General features: G+C 37.1%; 2 protein-coding genes across 3 annotated transcripts in view; one reads left to right on the forward strand and one right to left on the reverse strand.

Annotated features, from left to right (window-relative positions):
* The window catches only part of MARCHF6 (membrane associated ring-CH-type finger 6), a 115,730-nt gene that overhangs the window by 15,265 nt on the left and 79,228 nt on the right, over positions 1-21,237 (forward strand). The gene's annotated exons all lie outside the window — the stretch shown is intronic.
* On the reverse strand, positions 1,717-20,282 carry LOC309392300 (carboxymethylenebutenolidase homolog; the record flags this gene model as incomplete). Its single annotated transcript, XM_081953384.1, has 5 exons — positions 1,717-2,549; positions 4,715-4,806; positions 15,722-15,864; positions 17,617-17,724; positions 20,068-20,282. The coding sequence occupies 5 exons, from the start codon at positions 20,280-20,282 to the stop codon at positions 2,364-2,366; spliced, it is 744 nt and encodes a 247-aa protein (XP_081809510.1). The 3' UTR covers positions 1,717-2,363.

Here is a 21,237-nt window from a genome sequence, read left to right on the forward strand (position 1 = left end):
TTATTAAGCATCACAAAACCTTATATTTGTAAAATTTTAAAAAGTATATCAGTTTGGCCATCCTTGTTTGTGGTACTCCAAAACCCAGTACCTGGAGACAGCGTGAGCCTGAATGAGGGAGAATAGGCTTGATCAAATGGCAACACAAAATTGTTTGACCTCTTGGTTCCATCTTCAGTCTTTAATGTGGTTGCACTTCCCCATACAAGGAAGAGTTTAACCCTCCTAGTCAAAGAGTTCAATTTTTATTTGTGTTTGTTTTCATCCATCTTAATTTCAGTCACCAGTATCTGGCTAAAAGTTTAGTTGACATCTTCAGCATAGAGAGAAACAACTATTTTTCCTTTCTCCTTTTTTTTTTTTTACAAAAATCAACCTATTTTTAAAAATTAGTTTTGAGCTCATGATTCCTCCAACATACAGAAAACAGTTTGCTCAATATATATATCTACTGTAGATGCTGTAAATACAGTAACTGGTTTCTCCTTTGTATAATATACTTTGAATGGCTATGGAAAGGAGTAGATCTGGATCCATGATAGTCACCAATCAAAGTATCTCTCTACACTGCAAATCTCTTTTTTATTCCATTCCAAAAGAAACACTGATTAGTATATATTATACAAAGAGCAGGTTTTTAAGAGAGACTTCTTTTTCTATGTAACCAGGCATCTTTTCTTTCAATGTTACAAACTATCACAGTTAGCAGAATCACAGCTGAACTAAAACTGCTGCTGTTGCTGCTTTGTTTCTGGTGTCAGCCAGAGAGAAGAGTATATCAAAGCTTCAGTAGTTGAGAAAATACTGGAGGATGAGACCGAAAAGCAAAAATCTACTTCAAAGCCATTGAATTATTTCTCCTTTGGTGCATTAAGACTATTCAGCTGGCTCCAGAAAGCATGCCCGATTAATAGAGCTTCTTGAAAATCTTAATGTAATTTGCACTGAAATTAGATGGATGAGGAACGGTGGTGGTATTCAGCAGGTTCTGACCAGTTCTGGAGAACCGGTAACAGAAATTTGGAATGGTTTGGAGAACCAGTCAATACTATCTCTATCCCCCATCTATTCTCTGCCTCTTGAATCCAAGCTGATTGGAATGGGGATTTTGCAGTAACCTTCCCCTAGAATGGGGTGGGAATGGAGATTTTATAGAACCGGTAGTAAAAAAAAATTGAATCCCACCACTGGTGAGGGATATCTTGGAATACAAACTGCCAACCAGGAATATGTGTATTTGCCTTTCTAAAGACAAATTGCTGGAGGCAGGCGATTCACACCAAGTTTAAGTTTTATTTAGTTGCTACATTGTTTTATTCACACATTACTTGTGAAATGTTTCTTCATAATTTTCACTGTAAACTGCAAACAAGTAGATACTTTTTAAACAAAATAGTAAATAGGCGTTAGAGCTTAATTAAGTTAGATTGTTGAGCTATCAGATCATATCTCATACCTTTGCATACTTTTAGTAAACTTCCACAATTCATAGCTAGTTATACCTCTATCTGCCTGCTAGTGGGGAAAAAAACTCTTTCCCAAAGTTAGTGTGATAAAATGTTTGCTTGGATATATATTATTTCAGTCAAATTATACCACCAGTTCAAGTGTTCCTTATTTCATTTCAAAACTCTCAGCTTACAATCATTTGGAGAGATAGAAAATTACAAACATCTTATCCCTTTGTTTTTCCCCAAAAAAAGATGCCTTATTTTTACTTTGTGCCTTTTGTGCCTTTTAAAAAAGTTGCTCTCCTCCATCTTCAAAAAAAATCGTATTATTCATAGAATCCTATTGCCTTGGAATTAGACAAAATTTAATTTGAGAACGACTCCAATTTTGAATCCATTGTTTTATGTTGCATCAGAGATGCATAATTATGTTCCTGTTATCATTGATTAACTACTACAAAGCAAGACAAAGGAAGAAAGATTTTGGGGGCAAAGTCTGTGTCTTCAAGGTGATGTCTAATCTGAGTCTATAGACCAGCACAAGCAAAGAGATAGAGAAAATTAGATGTTTACAGCCCAGAATGTTATAGTGGTAATAGAACTAGGGTCCAAAGCTAAGTGTATCAATGCTGAAATGCTGAATATACTCAATATATTTACACAAAGATAATACAGTATATAATGTAGGAAAAAAATATTCAAGTTTGTATAATTTTCCATGGGAGTAATGGAGTAATATGATAATGAATCTATTAATGACAGATATTCAATGGTTAATATTGCCATATCTTTCAAATGCATTTCCTTCTTCAGATTCTAATAGGCAAGCCTGCAATTTTCACAATGCGTTTTTTAAAAACAAATAAAGGGTATCTTTTTGGGGGAAGTTAGAGGACTATGGGATATGTCACTTTAAAACATAATGTATCTGTTCAGCCATTCTATTAAATCCATTCTTGCTTCTTCGGCATATGGCACATCTTTCGGCTTCATGTCTTCAGGCTTACACTGTGCAAAACCATGAACTTGTCCAGGATATACTTTAATTTTATAATTTACTTTACAATGTTCTGTAAGCTTTTCTTCCAGCAAAGAGATCTGTAGCAGAAAAATATATATGTTATTTATGGTAAAGTTTTACATTACACTTTTTAAATTATTTCTTCACACATCATCTGGATTCTTGGACAATTTTGCTTAAAAGTAAAGGCTACCTGAAGTGTAGTTAAGCAAGAGTACTTTAAATACCACTGATTTTATGACCTTCTGACTTTTTAAAAATCATATCCAAATAGGAATATGCTTTCTGGTGATAATGCAGTTGGACAAGGTGCTACTGTCAGGCCAAAATGGCTTTGGCCAGATCAGCTTCAGGGTTGACAGCCCCAAGAGATCCCTGCAATGGTTAAATTTAATTCCTCAAATGAAATTGCCAGTCGGGGACCCTGATGCAATGTAGTCAAGGTTTCAACAAGAAGATATGATGAGTAGCAGTGATTGTGCTTTAAAAGGAAATCAGGAAGTGGTTTTCCTTCTTCCAACACTTAGGAAGTATGGGGTACATATGTATCAAGATGTCAGGCTGAACTGGAACTGAAGAAAGTAGATGGAATCATATGGCATTTTGGATCCTTGTATAACAGAAATATGATGAAACATCAACACACAGACGCAATCTCTATGACAAGTACAAGTAGTCCTTGGTTACAGTGGCAGTTGGGACTATAACCTCTAACCAATGTGGTTATAAACACAATCTCACATCAGCAGTCCTGGCAGTCCCTGTTGACATTGTTAAGCAAGGACTGTACAGGTAGTTAAATGAGGATCTCACATGACTGTATTATGGGAAGAGATGCTGAAACCATGTCCCAGTCAAGCAAGTCAGCAGGCAGGCATTACAGAATATGGGTAGGTTCTGTGGGTGGGTGCTACAGAGTACCCATGGGTGGATGAGTTCCACAGCCAGGCACTGCAGAGCTTGGCTAGGCAGATAGGTTCTCTTAGCCAGGATTAGGGAATGTGGGAGAGAAGTGGGATTCTACAGAGTGCAGGCAGGAAGGTGTTACAGAGTAGCAATAGCAATAACAATAGCACTTAGACTTATATACAGCTCGAGATTGCTTTACAGCACTCTCTAAGCAATTTACAAATGTTTGCATGCTGCCCCCAACAATCTGGGTCCTCATTTTATCAACATCGGAAGGATGGAAGGTTGAGTCAACCTTGAGTTGGTCAGAATCGAATAGCTTGCCATCGGCAGAGTCAACCTGTAATACTACATTCTAACCACTGCGGCACTATAATTCCATTCTCCATGCTACTTGGGGACTCCTTGGGAGAAAAAGCAATTGGAATGACTTGCAACCTCTTACTTGCTTCTTCATTGACTTTGCTTGTAGGAATCCAGGAGGGAAAATTGCAAATGGTGATCATGTAGCTGCTGGGATGCTGCAATCATAGTAATTGCAAGTTGGTAGCCAAGTGCCCAGATTGCATTCCTATGAATGTGAGATGCTGAAATGGCCACAATTTTGACGACAGTCATAAGTGTCCCTTATCCAGTATTATCATAACTTGGAATGGTTGCTGAACAAGTGGTCCTAACCAGAGGACTACTGGTAAATTTTGTACCACAGAAACATCATAATTTTTTAATCCATTCCTCTTGAGCAAACCAAATTCTGAACATCAAGTGTGGGCAGTTCAAGAATTTTCAGTCCTTGGAAATGGGGCACATATGCGGAATGATATTGTATAATACCTCTGAGCATACAATGAGTAGAATAAATGCTTTGGAGTAATTGCACCTTGTATTGCAGAGGAGGTTTCTGGGAAAATAGCACATTTTAGCTATCTTCTGCTTGTAAGCATGCACTTTGTCGATGATAGCCCTGTCCCAATTTAAAAAAAACCCATCCTGCTCATTATTACCCATGCTAAAAATCAGGCAGAAAGGAAAATATTAAATTTATTTTAGATGATTCTCCCTCTGTGTAGGAATTCCCTTCTTCCACATAAACACTATATAGCAGGTATGTTTTCAACTGGGGCTCCAGTACCGCATTAGTTGCTGCTAGCTACTGTAAATGTTCCCATTGGTAATACTACAGGAAGAGCAGACTCATTATTCTTTTTGGAATGATCCTTAAATGAAAATAAGGATCCCCTGCCATGTTTATTTCCCATTTTCACACATTCTCTATGTATGTTGCAGAGATATTAGTTATAAAGCTATTTAGAATCTGAAGATAATTGTTTACCTGTTGAAGAGAAATTGTATGATCTTTCTCACCAAAAATGAAAAAGGTTGGATTCAGTAAATCATATCTAGTTTCAGAATCTCTAATAATTCCTAAAAGAGAGGTTACATTAAAATTACATTTTTCAGGGCAAACGATAAAAGTAGAGAACAAATACAGCATTTACCTTAATTATTATGTCATTTGATGATGATGTAGAAATTTTAAGGTATAATTGGAAAATATAATAAAAATATGAAATTTCATTTGAGATTCAAGTGGTTCTGCAATGTGAGCTTTGGGGTCAAGGACATCTTATATATACCGTATTTTTCGCTCCATAAGATGCACTTCCCCCGCCCCAAAAAAGTGGTGCCAGTCCTTTGGTGAATAGCAGTCGGGCTTTGGTGGCAGGGTCCTTTTACAATGCTGAACCCCACTTCTTCTGTTTTTGTCATTGCTCGCCTCTTCTGTCTCTTTTCCACAGTGCAGGAGTCAATAGGCAGAACTGGCACATGAGAGGACACCTATCTGTGGTCCTCTCAGGTGCCGCTTGTTATTTTTCTTCTTCTAGGTGTGTCTTATGATCAGATGTGTCTTATGGTGTGAAAAATATGGTACTTTATTGATTTTGAAAACAGCATTTAGTGCCAGCCAGTTCCTGTGGTTTCTATTATACTGGTGTATCCCCAATTCCTAGAACGTACTAAATTATATATATCATCTGCCATAGTCCTATTATACATTGTATTATTTTCTGTGCAATATATCCAGGATACCAGTTCCCTTTCAGGGTAGGTTTAGTACTAAAGCAGAGATTGCAAACCTGCACCAGCTTGATATGTATATATAAAAAAATAAACTTTGGGCCTTCAGAAAATTGTTTCTACAATTATTTGAAGAACTTGAGTTGTAAAACGCATTTACAGACTTTGGGGCATATATTTGGTTTCTAAAGGGCATACACTCTTCACAAATCAAATCACCTATGGAACAGTCTAAAGAATGGAGAAGTAGTGTGTATTATGCAAATATTATGATACTCAGTCTTGTAAGTGAATCTACAAAAATTTAATAATTTCAGTCATCATGTTTACTAACCTAGCTGTCTTTGTCATTTATGATGTAGTGATGAAATAAACTATTTTTATGAAGCTTTCCTATCTGACCATCTGCTAGTATTTTTATTTGCCAGGGATAATCAGTGAGAAGCTATTTATAATTTTGGCATAAATAGATGAAAAATGATTTTAATAGCATTATGTTGGGGTAAATCGAATAAACTATTTGATTATAAACTGTTACTTGCGATAAGAAAATTAGCCAAGGCTTTGACCGCTTCTGTTATTTCCACTTTTTGAAAAGAAATATCAATTTGCTAGCCAAAGGATATATTCCTGTATATACAACATAATCTTTTGTATGTTTATTTCCTCTTCTACCAGATAAACATATATAGGATATTCCCTTGGCCATATCTGTGCTCATGCTGGCTTGAAACAATATTAATTTAAATGTTATCATCTGAGCACACCAATCCTTTGCTGCCGTGGCGTCTTACTTTATATTTCAGAAAAGCACTTGGGGTGGGTCTTTCTGAACATGTGTGTGTGTGTGGTTGTGTGTGTGTGCTCATGTGCACATGTTGTTGGTTAAGGAGGCTATGAAGTCCCTTCTGGGAGAGGGGGCGGTCTAGAAGCACAAATAAATTAAATTGAAATTAAAATGAAGGATTTTGAGAGTTTGGGTTGCAGTTTTTCAACTCCAGTGGCCTGGAAAAATTGTGAGCCAACCCAAGAGAATATCCTATATATAGCTAGTCCTTAACTTACAACCATTCATTTAGTGACCATTCAAAGTTACAACAGCACTGGAAAAAGTGAGTGTTGACTGTTTTTCCCAGTTACAAGCGTTGCAGCATCCCCATGGTCATGTGATCCAAATTCAGATGCTTGGTAACCGACTCAAATGTGGGATGGTTGCAGTGACCCAGGGTCTTGTGATCACCTTTTGTGACCTTCTCAGAAGCAAAGTCAATGGAGAAGGAAGAGAGCTGATGTTGCGACAGCATGATGTGCGATCTTGGTGCTCCGAGATCGCAGTTGACATTTCTGCCGCTGGACGGTCCATTTGGACCTAAACCATCCTGTAGAGACAGTGATTGAGAAGGGCACATCCTGCTGATCTCAGAGACACCACAAAGTCCCTGAAAGATCCAGGAATAGTCTTTTTTTTCGGAGACAGAAACACAGCTAATGAAGCTGCTGAAGTTGGGACAGCTCCGGAATGGGAAGAAAGCAGAAAGAGAAAGTGTGTCGAATTGGTGAGGAAATTTTATTATTAGAAAAAGAGACTACCCCCCCAAAAAATAAGTTAAATTAAAATTGAAGACAGAAGACTGTAAGCGGCTTAATTAATCTACATTAAACTTAGTGTGTTATCCTGTTTCTAATTTTTTTTTCATGGATGGAACTTTTGCAAAGGCTCCCTATTTTTTAAACTGAATGGGTTAATTCTTTCTTCTTCTTTTTTCACTTTTGCTTACATCTATGGATTAAAATTCTCATTTTTATATATATATAATTTTTGATTGGATTGATTGGATTGTTTTTGTTCTCCATTTAAGGGTTTTTTCTTTCTTTCTTGAGTTTGGAATATAAAGAAGATAATAAGAAGGATTGTAAAGAGGGTTGTAACAACAGGAGGAAAAGCAGTTACACTGCCACTTAGAAGCTGGAGGCTGGATACATTGTTTTTTCTTCTTTCTCTTTGATCACTTGAGATTCAAGGTTCTTTCAGCTTGTTTATTGAGAGTGATAGTAGGAAGAGCATAAGTTGTTTATACAGGTGCCTTTTGGGAGTTCTATCACTAGCTATTGGAGGGAAGACAACATTTTGACTTGAAAGATAATAAATGAACCTGTTTGAAGTTTATTAAATTAGCTTTGAATCCTATAGTGGCAGTGCCTGTAAAATTGGAACAATGGCGCAGCAGGAAAAAGAAACTGTAACAGTGCAAATTATTATGTTTGAAATTCAAAATCTATTAGTTGTGACAGAGAGAATTGAGATTGGAGAATATGGAATACAAAACAGAAAAGTTTGATGGAGAAACTGTTTACCAAATGAAGAAAGTGGAGGACAGAGTTCAAAAGATGGAAGAAAAAAAATGAGCAAAGAGATAAGAAAACTGTGGATACTGACAACAAAGTGAGCGTGGTTGGTAATGGCAAGAGTGGAATATGGAAAGGGGAGATAGATGGATTGGAACTCTACCCCAGACTTCAAAGCACAGAAGAAGAAAAGAGAGAAAAATTGACGGCGATAAGGAGAGAAATCTTGACACAAACACTAGTGATAACCAAAATAAGCTGATGGAAAGAACAGATGCTGGGTTTCAAGCTTTTATGAAATATGAAAGGAACAACATGTTGCGAAGAAAAGTTTATACAAGATTTATTAAGAAAGTAACTAGAACATTAATTCTATAAATGGCAAGAAATATAAGACTACTATTACTGGAAAGATACAGGTTGATGCAATGTGTTAGGTACTGGTGCGATTAAGCACTAGCAATGAACCCCAGGTCGAGGTTATAACAGAGCAACCCTGTAAAGTATACGCAGCGTGCAATAGATAAAGCAACCACACTGAATAATGGATAGTAAAGTAACAAAATAAACTTTACTTTTTGAAGAATATAGCAAAATCCATAAACACAGCCAAAAAGTCATACACAGAAAAAACAGTCCAATACTACCAAGATAACTTGGATACAAGTAGCAAATAACTTACACACAGTAAGTAGTAGCAACAGTAGTAACAGTTAGACAGCAGTTATCAAACATCAATCGAGAGAGAGAGAGAGAGCAACAACATCAGCTGCAATTTAAATGCTGTAATCTACTAATTAGCAGAGCTCCTCTCTTAAAGATACATAACATGCCTTGTGCAATATATTGTCTACCCAACTTGTTGGTTACACCCTAACACAATGAAAATGTATAATAAAAACTAAGCTAAATTTAGTTTACTAGTAGTATGTATAAAATGAAGTGACAATAGCTATAGTTAAATAATGATTAATAATGATAACAATACATATAGATGTATTAGTTTGATAACATGAATTTTTATATAAACAACACATGGAGATTATGAGAGGAGGTTTAAAAGCTTTATCTAGAATATGTTATAAAGATGTATTGTGATTGGATGATTTTAGGATGATTTAATAGAATGTTATCATATAATCCTATTCTAGATTTTGAATATTATATATAAAAGGATGTAAAAACAATTATAGTCAAATTAAGGTTGAGATATAATAATCATGATATACATGAATATAGGTGAATTTAAAATATGCGATTTGATATGAAAAGCAGTTGATGACTATGGTAGAGATGCATGGAAATACTGTAACCAACTGACACACTTTCTACAATTTGTAATGGAAGATGGGTTTTTTTTGTTTATTTTTATTTTTATGTTTGTTTGTCCTTGTTCAAAAATAAATAAAAATTGGTTAAAAAAAAAAGAAGAAGAAGCAAAGTCAATGGGGAAGTCAGATTCAGCTAACAACCATGACAAGAAAGAACATAAAATGGGGCAAAACTCACTTAACAATTGTCTTGCTTAGCAATAGAAAGTTTGAATTCAGGAAGGAGGAGCCAAAGTCGCGATGATACGGACGTGCGGTCTCGATGCTCTGAGACCGCTGCCAATACCTTTGCCACTGGGTGGTCCAATCGGACCTAAACCGTCCCGTAGAGGCAGTGAACAGGAAGAATATGTCTTGCTGATCTCAGGGACACCGCAAAATCCCTGATTGATCCGAGCGAACTTCTACAAGCCGGCAACAAAAAGTCCAGCCCCAGGCTGATGAAGTTGGGACAGCTCTGGAACGGAAGGGAAGTGGAAAGAGAAAGTATGTCCATCTGGTGAGGAAACTTTATTGTTTTGGAAAAGACTGCCCAAAAATATATTTTTAAAGTTAAATTAAATCTGAAAGCAGAAGAAAATAAGCGGCGAAATTAACCTATATTGGATTGCTTTGAATAGTGTGTTTAATTTTACTTTGTGGATTGAAGCTTTTTTTTTTAAGAGAACGGATCAGTTTTTCTTCTATTTTTTATTTTTATTTTTTAACCTATGGATTAAAGTCTTCTTATTTCAACACAGACTTTTATTCCTTATTATTAATTCTATTTGAGAACTCTGTTTCTTTTAAATTTGAAATAACATTAGAGAGTGGGAAGCAATACTGCTACTTGGAGGCTGGAGGCTGGAGTTTTTTGAAACAGTGCACTTTCCCTTTTCCTTTTGATCTCACTGACTTTGTATCTCGAGGCTTGGCAACTTGTTTATAGAAAGTGATCAGAAGTAAGGGCATGAATTCTTTTTACAGATGCACTTTGAGAGTTTTACTGGCAGTGGGAGAGGAAAAAAAACAGAACCTTCTTTTTTGAAGATTATAAATGAACTTTAAGCTAATTTAATACAAGAAGCCTTGAAAGCCAGAGTGGCAGTATCTACTAGCTTGTCAAAATAGCACAACATTCAAAAGAAACAATAACTTTGCAAAACATCTTGGCTGGAATTCAAAATGTATTAGAAATAACAGAGAGAATTGAGAAGAACATGGAAAAAATAGAGTTTATAACAGCAAAAAATGATGGGGTCAGAGTCGCAAAAATTGAAGGGGAAAATTATTGTAAAGACAAGACAATTGATTACTTTACCAGTGGAGTGAATGTGGTTGAAAGTGGGAAAAGGGGAGTATTGAAAAGGGAATTAGATCAACAGGAACTATACCCCAGTTTTCAAGGCATGGAAGAAGAAAAAAGAGGAAAAACGATGGATTTAAGGAGAGAGAACTTCTCAGAAGCAAGATTGACAACCAAAGATAACCTGACTAAAATAGCAGATGGAGGGCATCGAGATTACTTAAGTGATGCTACAAGCAACAAGCTTTACTTTACTTTACTTTACTTTTATTTGCGCTTATAAACCGCCCCCTCTCCCAAAAGGGACTCGGGGCGGTGTACAGTCCACACAAGAAATACATCATATAAATAATTAAATAGTTGAACAGTTAAAATTATTAAATAGATAGATAGATAGATATGGAGGAGGTTAAAAAGAAGGTTAAAAGAACTGTACAGCTGAGTAAAGTATATAAATATAGTTTTAAAAACCCCTAAAAAATATCCCATAAATTAAATTTAAAAGCAATTCCCCTAAAATACCAGTTAAAAATAAGTCTGCCAGGAGGTAACAGTTATGATTGTGTCAGGCCAGCTAATCGGAACAGGTGAGTCTTCAATTTTTGTCGGAAGGAGCGGAAGTTGGTGGTGGTTCTAATGTCGGGGGGGAGGTCATTCCAGAGGGTTGGGCCCATCACAGAGAAGGCCCTACTCCTTGGTGCCGCCCGTTGGCATTGCCTAGTGGACGGCACCAGGAGAAGTCCCTCCCTGTGAGAGCGAATTGGCCGCAGGGATGTGTGTGGGAGGATGCGATCCCGCAAGTTGCAGAGAGAAGTCCACAAAAATTTTATTAAGGAAATAAATAGAAGATCAATTCCACAAATGACAAAAGAAATAAGACTGTATTATTACTGGAAGGATAGAGGCTGATATATGAAAATTGATAATGAGTGATTAGTAATTAGTGATTAGTAAGTTAGTAATTTCTAGTGCTATGTTAAATAAATAATTGATAAAGATAATAAGGTACATACATGTGTTGGTTTGATGAGAGGAAATTGGATATAATTAGCGAATGAATTTTTGTTAATAAATAATATCTATAACAATAACAATGAAATGACAAGGGATAAATTGTAAACAGCGATTTGGAAAGGAGGATCAGAAACCTTTTTATCAAACATAATTAATTTTTACTTAGAACATGCTATAAAGGGGTAATGTTATTAGATGATATTAGAAATAATTAATAAATTGCTACTATGTGCTTGTGTTTTTTAATTTTGGACTATTTCATGTAAAAGAATGTTAAAACAACCATAGTCAAATGAGAAGCGTGGTATGTAAACAGCGATTTGGAAAGGAGGATCAGAAACCTTTTTATCAAACATAATTAATTTTTACTTAGAACATGCTATAAAGGGGTAATGTTATTAGATAATATTAGAAATAATTAATAAATTGCTACTATGTGCTTGTGTTTTTTAATTTTGGACTATTTCATGTAAAAGAATGTTAAAACAACCACAGTCAAATGAGAAGCGTGGTATGTTGATATGTTGATAGTAAGATATATTAAAATTTTTGATTTAAAATACATAATGTGATTTGAAATATAAGCAATGACTATGGAAGAGATGCATGAAAGTTATTTGTAACCAATTGACACACTTCTATAATATGATTAGTGATTAGTAATTTAGTAATCTTTAGAGTGATATGTTAAAGAAATAATTGATAATGATAACATGTGTTGGTTTGAAGAGAGGAAACCTGATATAATTAGCGAATGAATTTCTATTAATAAAATACAATTATAATAATAACAATGAAATGACAAGGGATATACTTAACAATATATATATGTACTGGTTCAATAAAAGGTATTGGGATACAAATAGTAAACAGCGACTTGGAAAAGAGGATTAGAAATTTTGTTATCGATCATAATTAATTCTTACTTAGAACATGTTATAAAGGTGTAATATTATTGGATGATATTAGAAATAATTAATGAAATGTCATGTGGTTGTGTTTTTCAATTTTGGATTATTTTATGCAAAAGGACGTTAAAACAAGTATAGCCAACTGAGAATTGTGGGATGTTGATATTAAGATATACAGTGATGTGCGGTGAGATTTATGGCTGGTGAGGCACCAATGTCATCACAATAAGATTTATGGGGGAGGGGATTTCCAACAAAACGCAGCAACCAGAGAAAAGCAGCGAGGGGTGAGGAAGTTCGTCGGGGAGAGCTACATGCTGTTTTCGCCTTAGATTCCTCTCCTCTCCTCTGCGCACGCACCTTTCCTCCTGGGCTTTCTCCCAGCAACCTCACTAGCTGCTTCTTTTGCCATGACGTTTCCCAGCATGGCAAAATACTTTTTTCCCTTCACCTTCCAGCCAACCAAGAAGCGCCCTATCTGAGCTGCAGCCGCCAATTGATCATTTGCAGCTTGGCCCGGACCACGGGGCCACGGGGGAAAGCTCGCAAGGGGAAAGCCCTTTCTTTCGCCCGTGGCAGAGCTCAGGCATTCTCTCCTCTCCACTGACACCCCACAGACTAAAGCACTTTCTTTCGCCTGCCTGAGCCTAAAGCACTTTCTTTCACCTGCCTGAGCTCTGCTGCGAGCTCAGGCGGGCGAAAGAAAGTGCTTTAGTTCTTTCTCCTGCTGAGAGAGAGAGAGAGAGAGAGAGAGAGAGAGAGAGAGAGAGAATCCCTCCTTCCTTCAGCCCAACACTCTCGCCAGCAAAGGAAGGAGGGATACACTCACTCTCTCTCTCTCTCACACACACACAAATGGCAAATCTGAGCAGCCGCTGTTGGGAGCCCATGCAAGAAAGCCCCCCCCATTGCCCAAATGTATGTGACGGGATTCACTCTCTCTCTCTCTCTCTCTCTCTCTCTCTCACACACACACACACACACACACACACACACACACACACACCTAGTTATCTGCAGGATCGCATCCTACCACACACGTCCCTGCGACCTATCCGCTCACACAGGGAGGGGCTCCTCCTGGTGCCGTCTGCTAGGCAATGCCAGCGGGCGACGCCTAGGAGTAGATCCTTCTCTGTGATGGGCCCAACCCTCTGGAATGACCTCCCCCCAGACATTCGAACTACCACCGACCTCCGTTCCTTCCGGCAAAAGTTAAAGACTCACCTATTTCAATCAGCTGGCCTGGCACTTTCTTAGTTTTACCTCCCGGGGATTTATTTTATTTTAATTGGGTTTGGGGTTTTAATTGTGATGTTTTTAGGATTAGAATATATTTATTTCTTAGTACAGCCTATCTCCCCCTCCAAATGTATCTTAAATGTATTTTATTATTATGACCGATTTTATTAGTATTGACTGTACACCGCCCCGAGTCCCTTTCTGGGAGAGGGGCGGTCTAAAAATCTAAGAAATAAATAAAATAAATAAATAAATAAACACACACACACACACACACACAAATGGCAAATCCGAGTAGCCGCTGCTGGGAGCCCGTCACATACATTCGGGCAATGGGGGGGGCTTTCTTGCACGCCTTCAGAAAGCCCCCCCCTGCCTGAATGTGTGTGATGGGCTCCCAGCAGCGGCTGCTCGGATTTGCCATTTGAGAGAGAGAGAGTGTGTATCCCTCCTTTCTCCAGTCCAACACTCTCGCTGGCATCCCGGCCAGACAAGAGGGACTGCAGAGAGGGTCTCCTCGAGTGTAGGACAGCGAGTCATTCAATGGGAAAGTTGCCTCTTGGAAGGAATAACCTGGCTTGGCTCCCGCTTTCGATCTGCCGCCCAACGACTGAACGGAGAAGCGAAGAGGCAGGAGAGACGAGGCAGGAGAGACGAAGCGGGAGCCAAGCCGGGTCATTCCTTCCAAGAGGCAACTTTCCCATCGAATGACTCGCTGCTCTAGACTGCGGAGACCCTCTGCAGTCCCTCTCGTCTGGCCAGACTAGAGGGACTGCAGAGAGGGTCGCCTCGAGTCTAGGGCAGTGAGTCATTCGATGGGAAAGTTCCCTCTTCCTCCGCCCAGCCCTCCTTTGCTTAGGCTTCTTTGTCAAGAAGCGGCTTTTGGGGCTAATGGGAGAGGAGAGTGAAAAGAAAAAAAAAACATACGAGAGCTTGCTGTGAGACTTTAGTTTGCTGTGAGACTTTAGCGAGCTCATCCTCTGAGGCGAGGCTGAGCTAGCTGCTGCTGATTCTGCTTAACTGTTAAAAAAGCCTCAAAAAGTCCTGCCTCACAGTAGAGGGTGCTTTTTTGAGGCTTTTTTTAACAGTTAAGCAGAGTCATCAGCAGCTAGCTCAGTCTCACCTCAGCTGTCACCTGAGAGGCTGAGCGCGCTAAAACCTCACAGCAAGCTCTCGTATTTTTTTTTTCATGATGAGAGATGCGGCTGTGCCTCACTTGCCTCACCTGACTGCACGTCACTGAAGATATATAAAGATTTTTGATTTAAAATATACAATGTGATATGAATTATAAGTAATGACTGTGGAAGAGATGCACGAAAGTTATTTGTAACCAATCAACACATTTCTACAATATGTAACGAAAGATTATTTTTTTTTAAAAAAAGAAATTTTGAATTAAGTTGTGGTCATAAGTTGAGAACTACCGGTATGATTATTGGGGATAAGGGGAAGCAAACATGCATAAGATGATGTTGTACATATATAATAATAAAACAGGAATATATATTTTTTCATCTTATTGAATTTTCTCCTGTTTTTCTGTGAAAAGTGGAAATGACAGAAGCAATTAAATCGTGGGCATTTTCCTTCTTCCCAGGAACAAAAAATAGTTTACTACTTTACAAAAACATACAATAAAAAATAGGAAGCATAAAAAATAGTAGAAAAGAAAATAATATTTTTAAAAAACATTTTTTAAAAGCTGATTTTGAACAAACAATCTTCTATTTGTAAAGTAAGAGTCATTAAGCTATGTCAGAACCTCTTTTTTTTTAAGGAGTTCCTCTGTTCAATGAATTGCAACAGTTACTCAGGAACAAACTGAAGCAGATTTTTTGAAATGGATAAAAGCCTAAAGGTGACATAACATATAGATATGTACTTCAAAAGTGAAATACAACAGAAAAATGCAACCTGAAGTCTCGGACAATGAATAGGGTGATAAGAAATTATGTGCCTATCTGGTAATGGGGCAATTAGACAGCACAGATATGCTCCTTGTTTGAGAGAGACAGATAGAAAAGAGCACTCCGTTTGTAAAAAGGTCTTACTTATATAGTGCAGTTTATCCTTACCAACAACGATTTAATACTGTTCAAATGGAAGAATTAATAAGTGTTCTTTGTTACCATAAAGGGAGACTCCAGCCTTTAATTCAGGATTTGTTAGCATCACGTGATGTACAGCCATTCCACCCCAGGAAAATCCAACAATACCAATCCTGATTGCATTACACTGCTCTTTTAAATATTTCAGGACTGTATCGACTGTCCTAAGAAAATGAGATGCATAAACAAAAATGACATCTTTGTATGTACCTAAAACAAACTACACGGTTATCAAAATGTATCTTTCCTGCTTGTTAAAAAAAACAATTCTTACAAAACATTATCCACTCAGATGTTGGTTTCTTAGGAGAATGATAATACACTACCAAGTTAAGTCCTCAGAATGGATTTTCTGAAATTAAATGCCAGTTGTGAACAACTTATTGTTGTATTCAGTACTCATTTACAAATAAATGCACCAAAGACAAATACTGATCATATTCTAGAAAGCTGAAACCCGCATGAATTGAAATTTTATAACCTGCATAATTACAAAAGAATGCTGGAGTCTTATTGTCCCTTTGCTCTGCTCAGACACTTTTACAGAGAATTAGGCTTTTTTTTTAAACTGTTCTTCTGGTCGTTGTCCTTCAGTTTGGGAAGTTCCCAAAATCTTCTTTGTGTTTAGAAAGCCAAAAAGCAAGGATAGGTTGTCTTGGTAGTGGAAGTGGAGTATTGTTTAATTTGAGTTGAAGATGGCATGTGAAGTGCCTCACTCATGCACCAACCTGCAACTTTTAGCTATCATTAACTGCTTAACTCCACTGATTTCTATCCTAAAGGAATTAAAAATCCAAAGTATCCAAGAAAGGTGTTTTTCAATAAACACAATTGGTAACATTCCTGGTCTACAAATTTACTTGAAATAGTGTCTGATAAAATCCATTGTTTGATCAGCCATAGTACTGAACCACCAGTATGTTTTACTATTATGGACATTGTAAAATGTTAAAAGCATGATGTACATTTTTTGAACTTCCAATAAAATTTATTTAGAAAAAATAAAATTAAAAAAATACCTTGGTACTATTTTAAATCTTTATGAAGATGCCTACTTTAAACTTGCATAGTGAGAGTTCAGTGGATGCTCACTTTGATGATGTTGCTGCATTAAATACAAGCATTTTAACAATAGAGAGATAGATATATTTAAAATCACTCTAGGTCCCGGATGGTGAATCTATGGCACGCGTGCCACAGGTGGCACGCGGAGCCATTTGTTAGGGCATGTGAGGCGTTGCCCTGTCAGCTGGCCAGCGAGCATGCGTGCGCTGGCCAGCTGAGTTCAGCCTTTTTTAAAGCCATTTTTCGCCCTCCCCAGGCTCCAGGGTCTTTTTAGGAGCCTGAGGAGGGCGAAAAGAGCCTCCCACCCAGTGCAAAGATAAGGTGATAGCGAAGATAGTTTCCAAAGACAAAGTGAGGTATAGTGTTAAGTGAATGGAATTGGTATAAACTAAGTTTATAGTTCCTTTTATCTTCCCTTAATTTATTTGCTTACTATTACTGCAGTACTTAATTTTTTTCTGTGCTTTACCTAAGGTTCTCAGTAATATGCCTGCATTTAATCAGCATCACAGAAGGCTGGAAGGGATCTTGGAGGTCTTCTTGTCCAACTCCCTTCCCAAGGCAAGTTTGTTTATTCTGAAAAGAAGTTATATGATGGTATGCAAGTATGTGTGCTTTGGTGAATCCAATGTAAACAAAAAATCCTAAAGAAACAAAAACATAGATCCTTCTTTCACTGTTGTGAAGCTAAAGCATATTTTATCTTAACGGGTATCAAGGCTGCAATTTTCTCTCCCCACTCTTTGCTTGCTTATCCATTATGAATAACTTTCTGGCTTTGCTTAATTAATGTGTTTTCTTAATCAGACAGATATCAGTTGCATTTACTTTTAAATAAATACTAAACTTACTTGCCCACTTTCGTGGGATCTCGATCCTTTAACCAGTCTCCAAAATTCTGCCAATGATCATTAGGGGTCCAAGGTACCTTTCCCAGAAAAAAATCTGGGCAGATGGTTCTGTAGAATATTGCATTAATAAGTTATTTGAAGGTTTCTGTGACAGATAAATTCCCAAGCTATCTCTTTAGTTCTCTCTTTATTTTTCTGCAGTAGTCTAAGTTATTTAAATATTAAAAGTGGTATTCATCTCCAGTCAATACAAATATCACTGCATTAAAACAATATTTACAACATAGAAACAAACAAACACACACACACACATGTACAAAACAAGCTAGCTCTTAAGAGGTTAACAAGCATGAAGATTAGATAGGTAGATATTTATTAAATTTATATACTCCTGACTCCAAGTAACTCAAAAATTGTTTTAGAAAAGACCCAAATCAAGATATTAAAGCTAACTACTAAAAATAAAGTTAAATAACATATTTTAACCTATTCAGTGATTGTCTTACTTAGAAGGAATTTCCACTAAATGCAATTAATTTAATGCTTACATCATTATTTCTTAAACCTTTTTCTCTCAGGACTCTTTCCCACTTTTAAAAATTATAAAGGACTCCAAAAGAGTTTTTGTTTCAGGGGGTTATATTGTATCAAAATTTAAAATTGACATATTCACTGCCACTACCATGTCTCATGATTGTTTGGTGGGATTTTAATATTGTATTATTTTTAAAATTGTATTATTTTTCAAGGTAAACTGGCAAATGATTTTAATTTTGTGAACCCATGAAAGGATTTGGGGGGACGGGACACCCAGATTCCTAGGATTACACTTTAAGAAACTCTGGTTTATGTAATTATTTATGATTGCAGCTTTAGTGAATGTGTTAATAATGACATGCATTAAGCCTTCATGTTATATTCGGACATATAAGAGTTCTATTTCCTGGCAAGCAACACCAACCAGGTGGGAGATTTTGTTAAGCTTCTTGGTCCCATTTTTGCAGTTGTAATATATGGGCGTGATTTTGCCAAAAATAACTTTGCTTTAATGGGGGAGCTGTAAACAGGAGTTAAACATTTTATTGGAAAAGGAAGCTAAATGCTTTTTAAAATTGGGGTTGTTCTTAGGGCTCTGGTGCAGAGTTTGGCGTCTTGTGACTGAGAATATGAGTATGACAACAGCCTTGGCTTAGATCACAGCCATGAGGATTCTATGCACATTGATCCTGGATAGCTCCTGGTTTTCAGAAGAGGTCTGGACAATGTATCAGTGTAAGAGAATACCACAATGGGAAAATTGTGTAAATGCCCCAAACACAAATTAAGAGTTTTCTTTAAGGATTGCCTCATGGCAATAATGTTGGCAAAGTGTAGCTATTTTTCCACCCTTACTGCATCTGCAAAATACTAAGCTGTGGCCATTTTTAGTATGTCCCTTTCCATTGTGGGTAAGGAGAGTCCTAGGGGACACTTAGAGGTCTGCTGTGTTGACTGTGTAGACTGTTCTAGGCATCAGGTATATAAGTCTTTGGATTTATTGGTTCTATAGAGTTACCCAAGGAATGACCTTGCCTGGTTACCTCGGAAGAATTTGTACCTGTTGACTCTGATGAAGTGGACAGATGCCTTGGAACCATGAATTGGGCCCTTTGTATTTTAGATCCACATCCCTGCTAGTTGATTAAAGTCTTCTAGGAGATGAATGGTGATTAGATTCATGCAAAGATGAATATTTCTTTGCAAGAGGGATAGGTCTGCCTGAAACAGCCAGATATCTTCCCCATCCTGAAGAAGTCAAAACTCTGCATGGCATGGCACTGGACTATTTGTAGAACTGTTTGTCTTCAGTCATCTCTGTCCATCCCAACATTTCTAACAAGAAAAACACACCCTGGGTCCCTTGCATTAAATACTACCTTGTTGGATACCCAGGACTCGTGCTTTCTCTGGGGCAGAGCCTGCGTTACAGAACAGCTGATAGCCTCAACCCTATTTGCCTTTCCTTGTGCAGTGAAGAGCTGACTGTTAAGCACACTCTGCTGGCTGAGGTTGTTCTATTATCAGTTGAAATTGCAGGTTATGACCTTGGACATTTGTGATTTGGAGTCTTTACATTTTAAACTTTACATGCCACCCACAGACATTGTTGTAAGACTACATAGTTTAAATAAATGACTACACGTATGCTTTTCTTTTTTAAAAAATAGCTGCATTCTTGCAGGACAGTGCTGATTACACTAGCTAAAGAAGAATGCTCATATCTCTACGCTATGAGGCAATTTATTTGTACTTCTAAATTAGGGTTACTATATCTGGGCTGACAAATATGAATGTTACTAGATAGCAGCAAAACAAATGCCCATGTCTCTTTCCTGCCGTCGAATGGCAGTCCTCACCATTTATCACCACCCCCTTTTTTTAATTCTTGAAATAATAGGAACCCTTGCTTACGTGTATCCTTTTGAAGCAATTATATCAGCAACATATCTTGTGTCTGGGAATTTCCATCCAAATATGTCATGAACCAAAATCACAGCTGTGTTTGTATCAGAAGCAGGTTGACAAACATATGCTTTGATGTTCTGAATTTGCACTTCCTGGCCACGCCCTTCATAATTCCTTCTTCTTCCAATGTCATATTGGAAAGGCAAATCTCCACTAGTCATTTAAAAAAACTGAAAGAGAAACACAATGATTAGTCTTAAACCCACAAAAGGTATAATGACACCAGGGCATTCCAGGTGGTAGCACAAAGAAAAGATTAAAATGAAATCTCACTGGCAGTTATGTCAGTTTTCAGATATTGTTTCTTTAAAGTTGTCAGGAAGAGAACAACTTCTCTTATCAGGAGTAGGAATCAGCTACTCCCAAAAGTCAGTGAGAACTCTACAGGATGTTGGGTTTGACAACTTATAAGGAGAAGAGTTGGAGTCAGCAAAAAAAAAAGTTAATTAAAATGTAAGTAAAGCAAAAAGATAAACAGCCTGAAAAAAGTAAGAGTTGGTCTATAGAACTGCTGAGAGACAGACGTGACTAAATGAGTAGCATCATTATTTCCTTCTGCAATTAAGAAAAGAAGCCAACGCAACATGAAAGGATAATTTCCTAGTCACAACTTTGAATCTGACTCTGTTTCCATTCCATTGCTAAAAATGGGAACTTTCCACTTCCTTATTGCTACACAATGCACAAGTTTGATGGGTAAGGCTTCCATGTTTAATTTCAAGTTTTGCTATTAATTAAAAAAAATAACCAGAAAGTCATCAGATGCAATTTTCCTCTGCATAAAAATTATGTGCAGAGATCTTTTGTTCTAAATGGTTCTGAATGGCACTGAGAATCTTCCTTTCTTGACCGTTCTATCTTGTTATAGTCAGATTATGACTGATTCCTGATAAGGATCAATGGTAAAAAGTTTTATTTTAAAAGGAATTGATAGTGGTATTGGATGAACTCATGTTCACAATGTAAGGCATTATAAAAAAATAATTCAACAAGTTTTCAATACATAAGTATATGCTCTGTATACACAACAGAAGCAACAGACGCTCTATTGTAGCATTTTAAAAGTTCAGAAGAGTTTTTGTTTGTTTCTTTGTTTCACAAACACTTACATTTTTT

The sequence above is a fragment of the Natrix helvetica genome, assembly GCF_964273705.1.
Source record: "Natrix helvetica genome assembly, chromosome: 4".
Lineage (NCBI taxonomy): Eukaryota > Metazoa > Chordata > Lepidosauria > Squamata > Natricidae > Natrix > Natrix helvetica.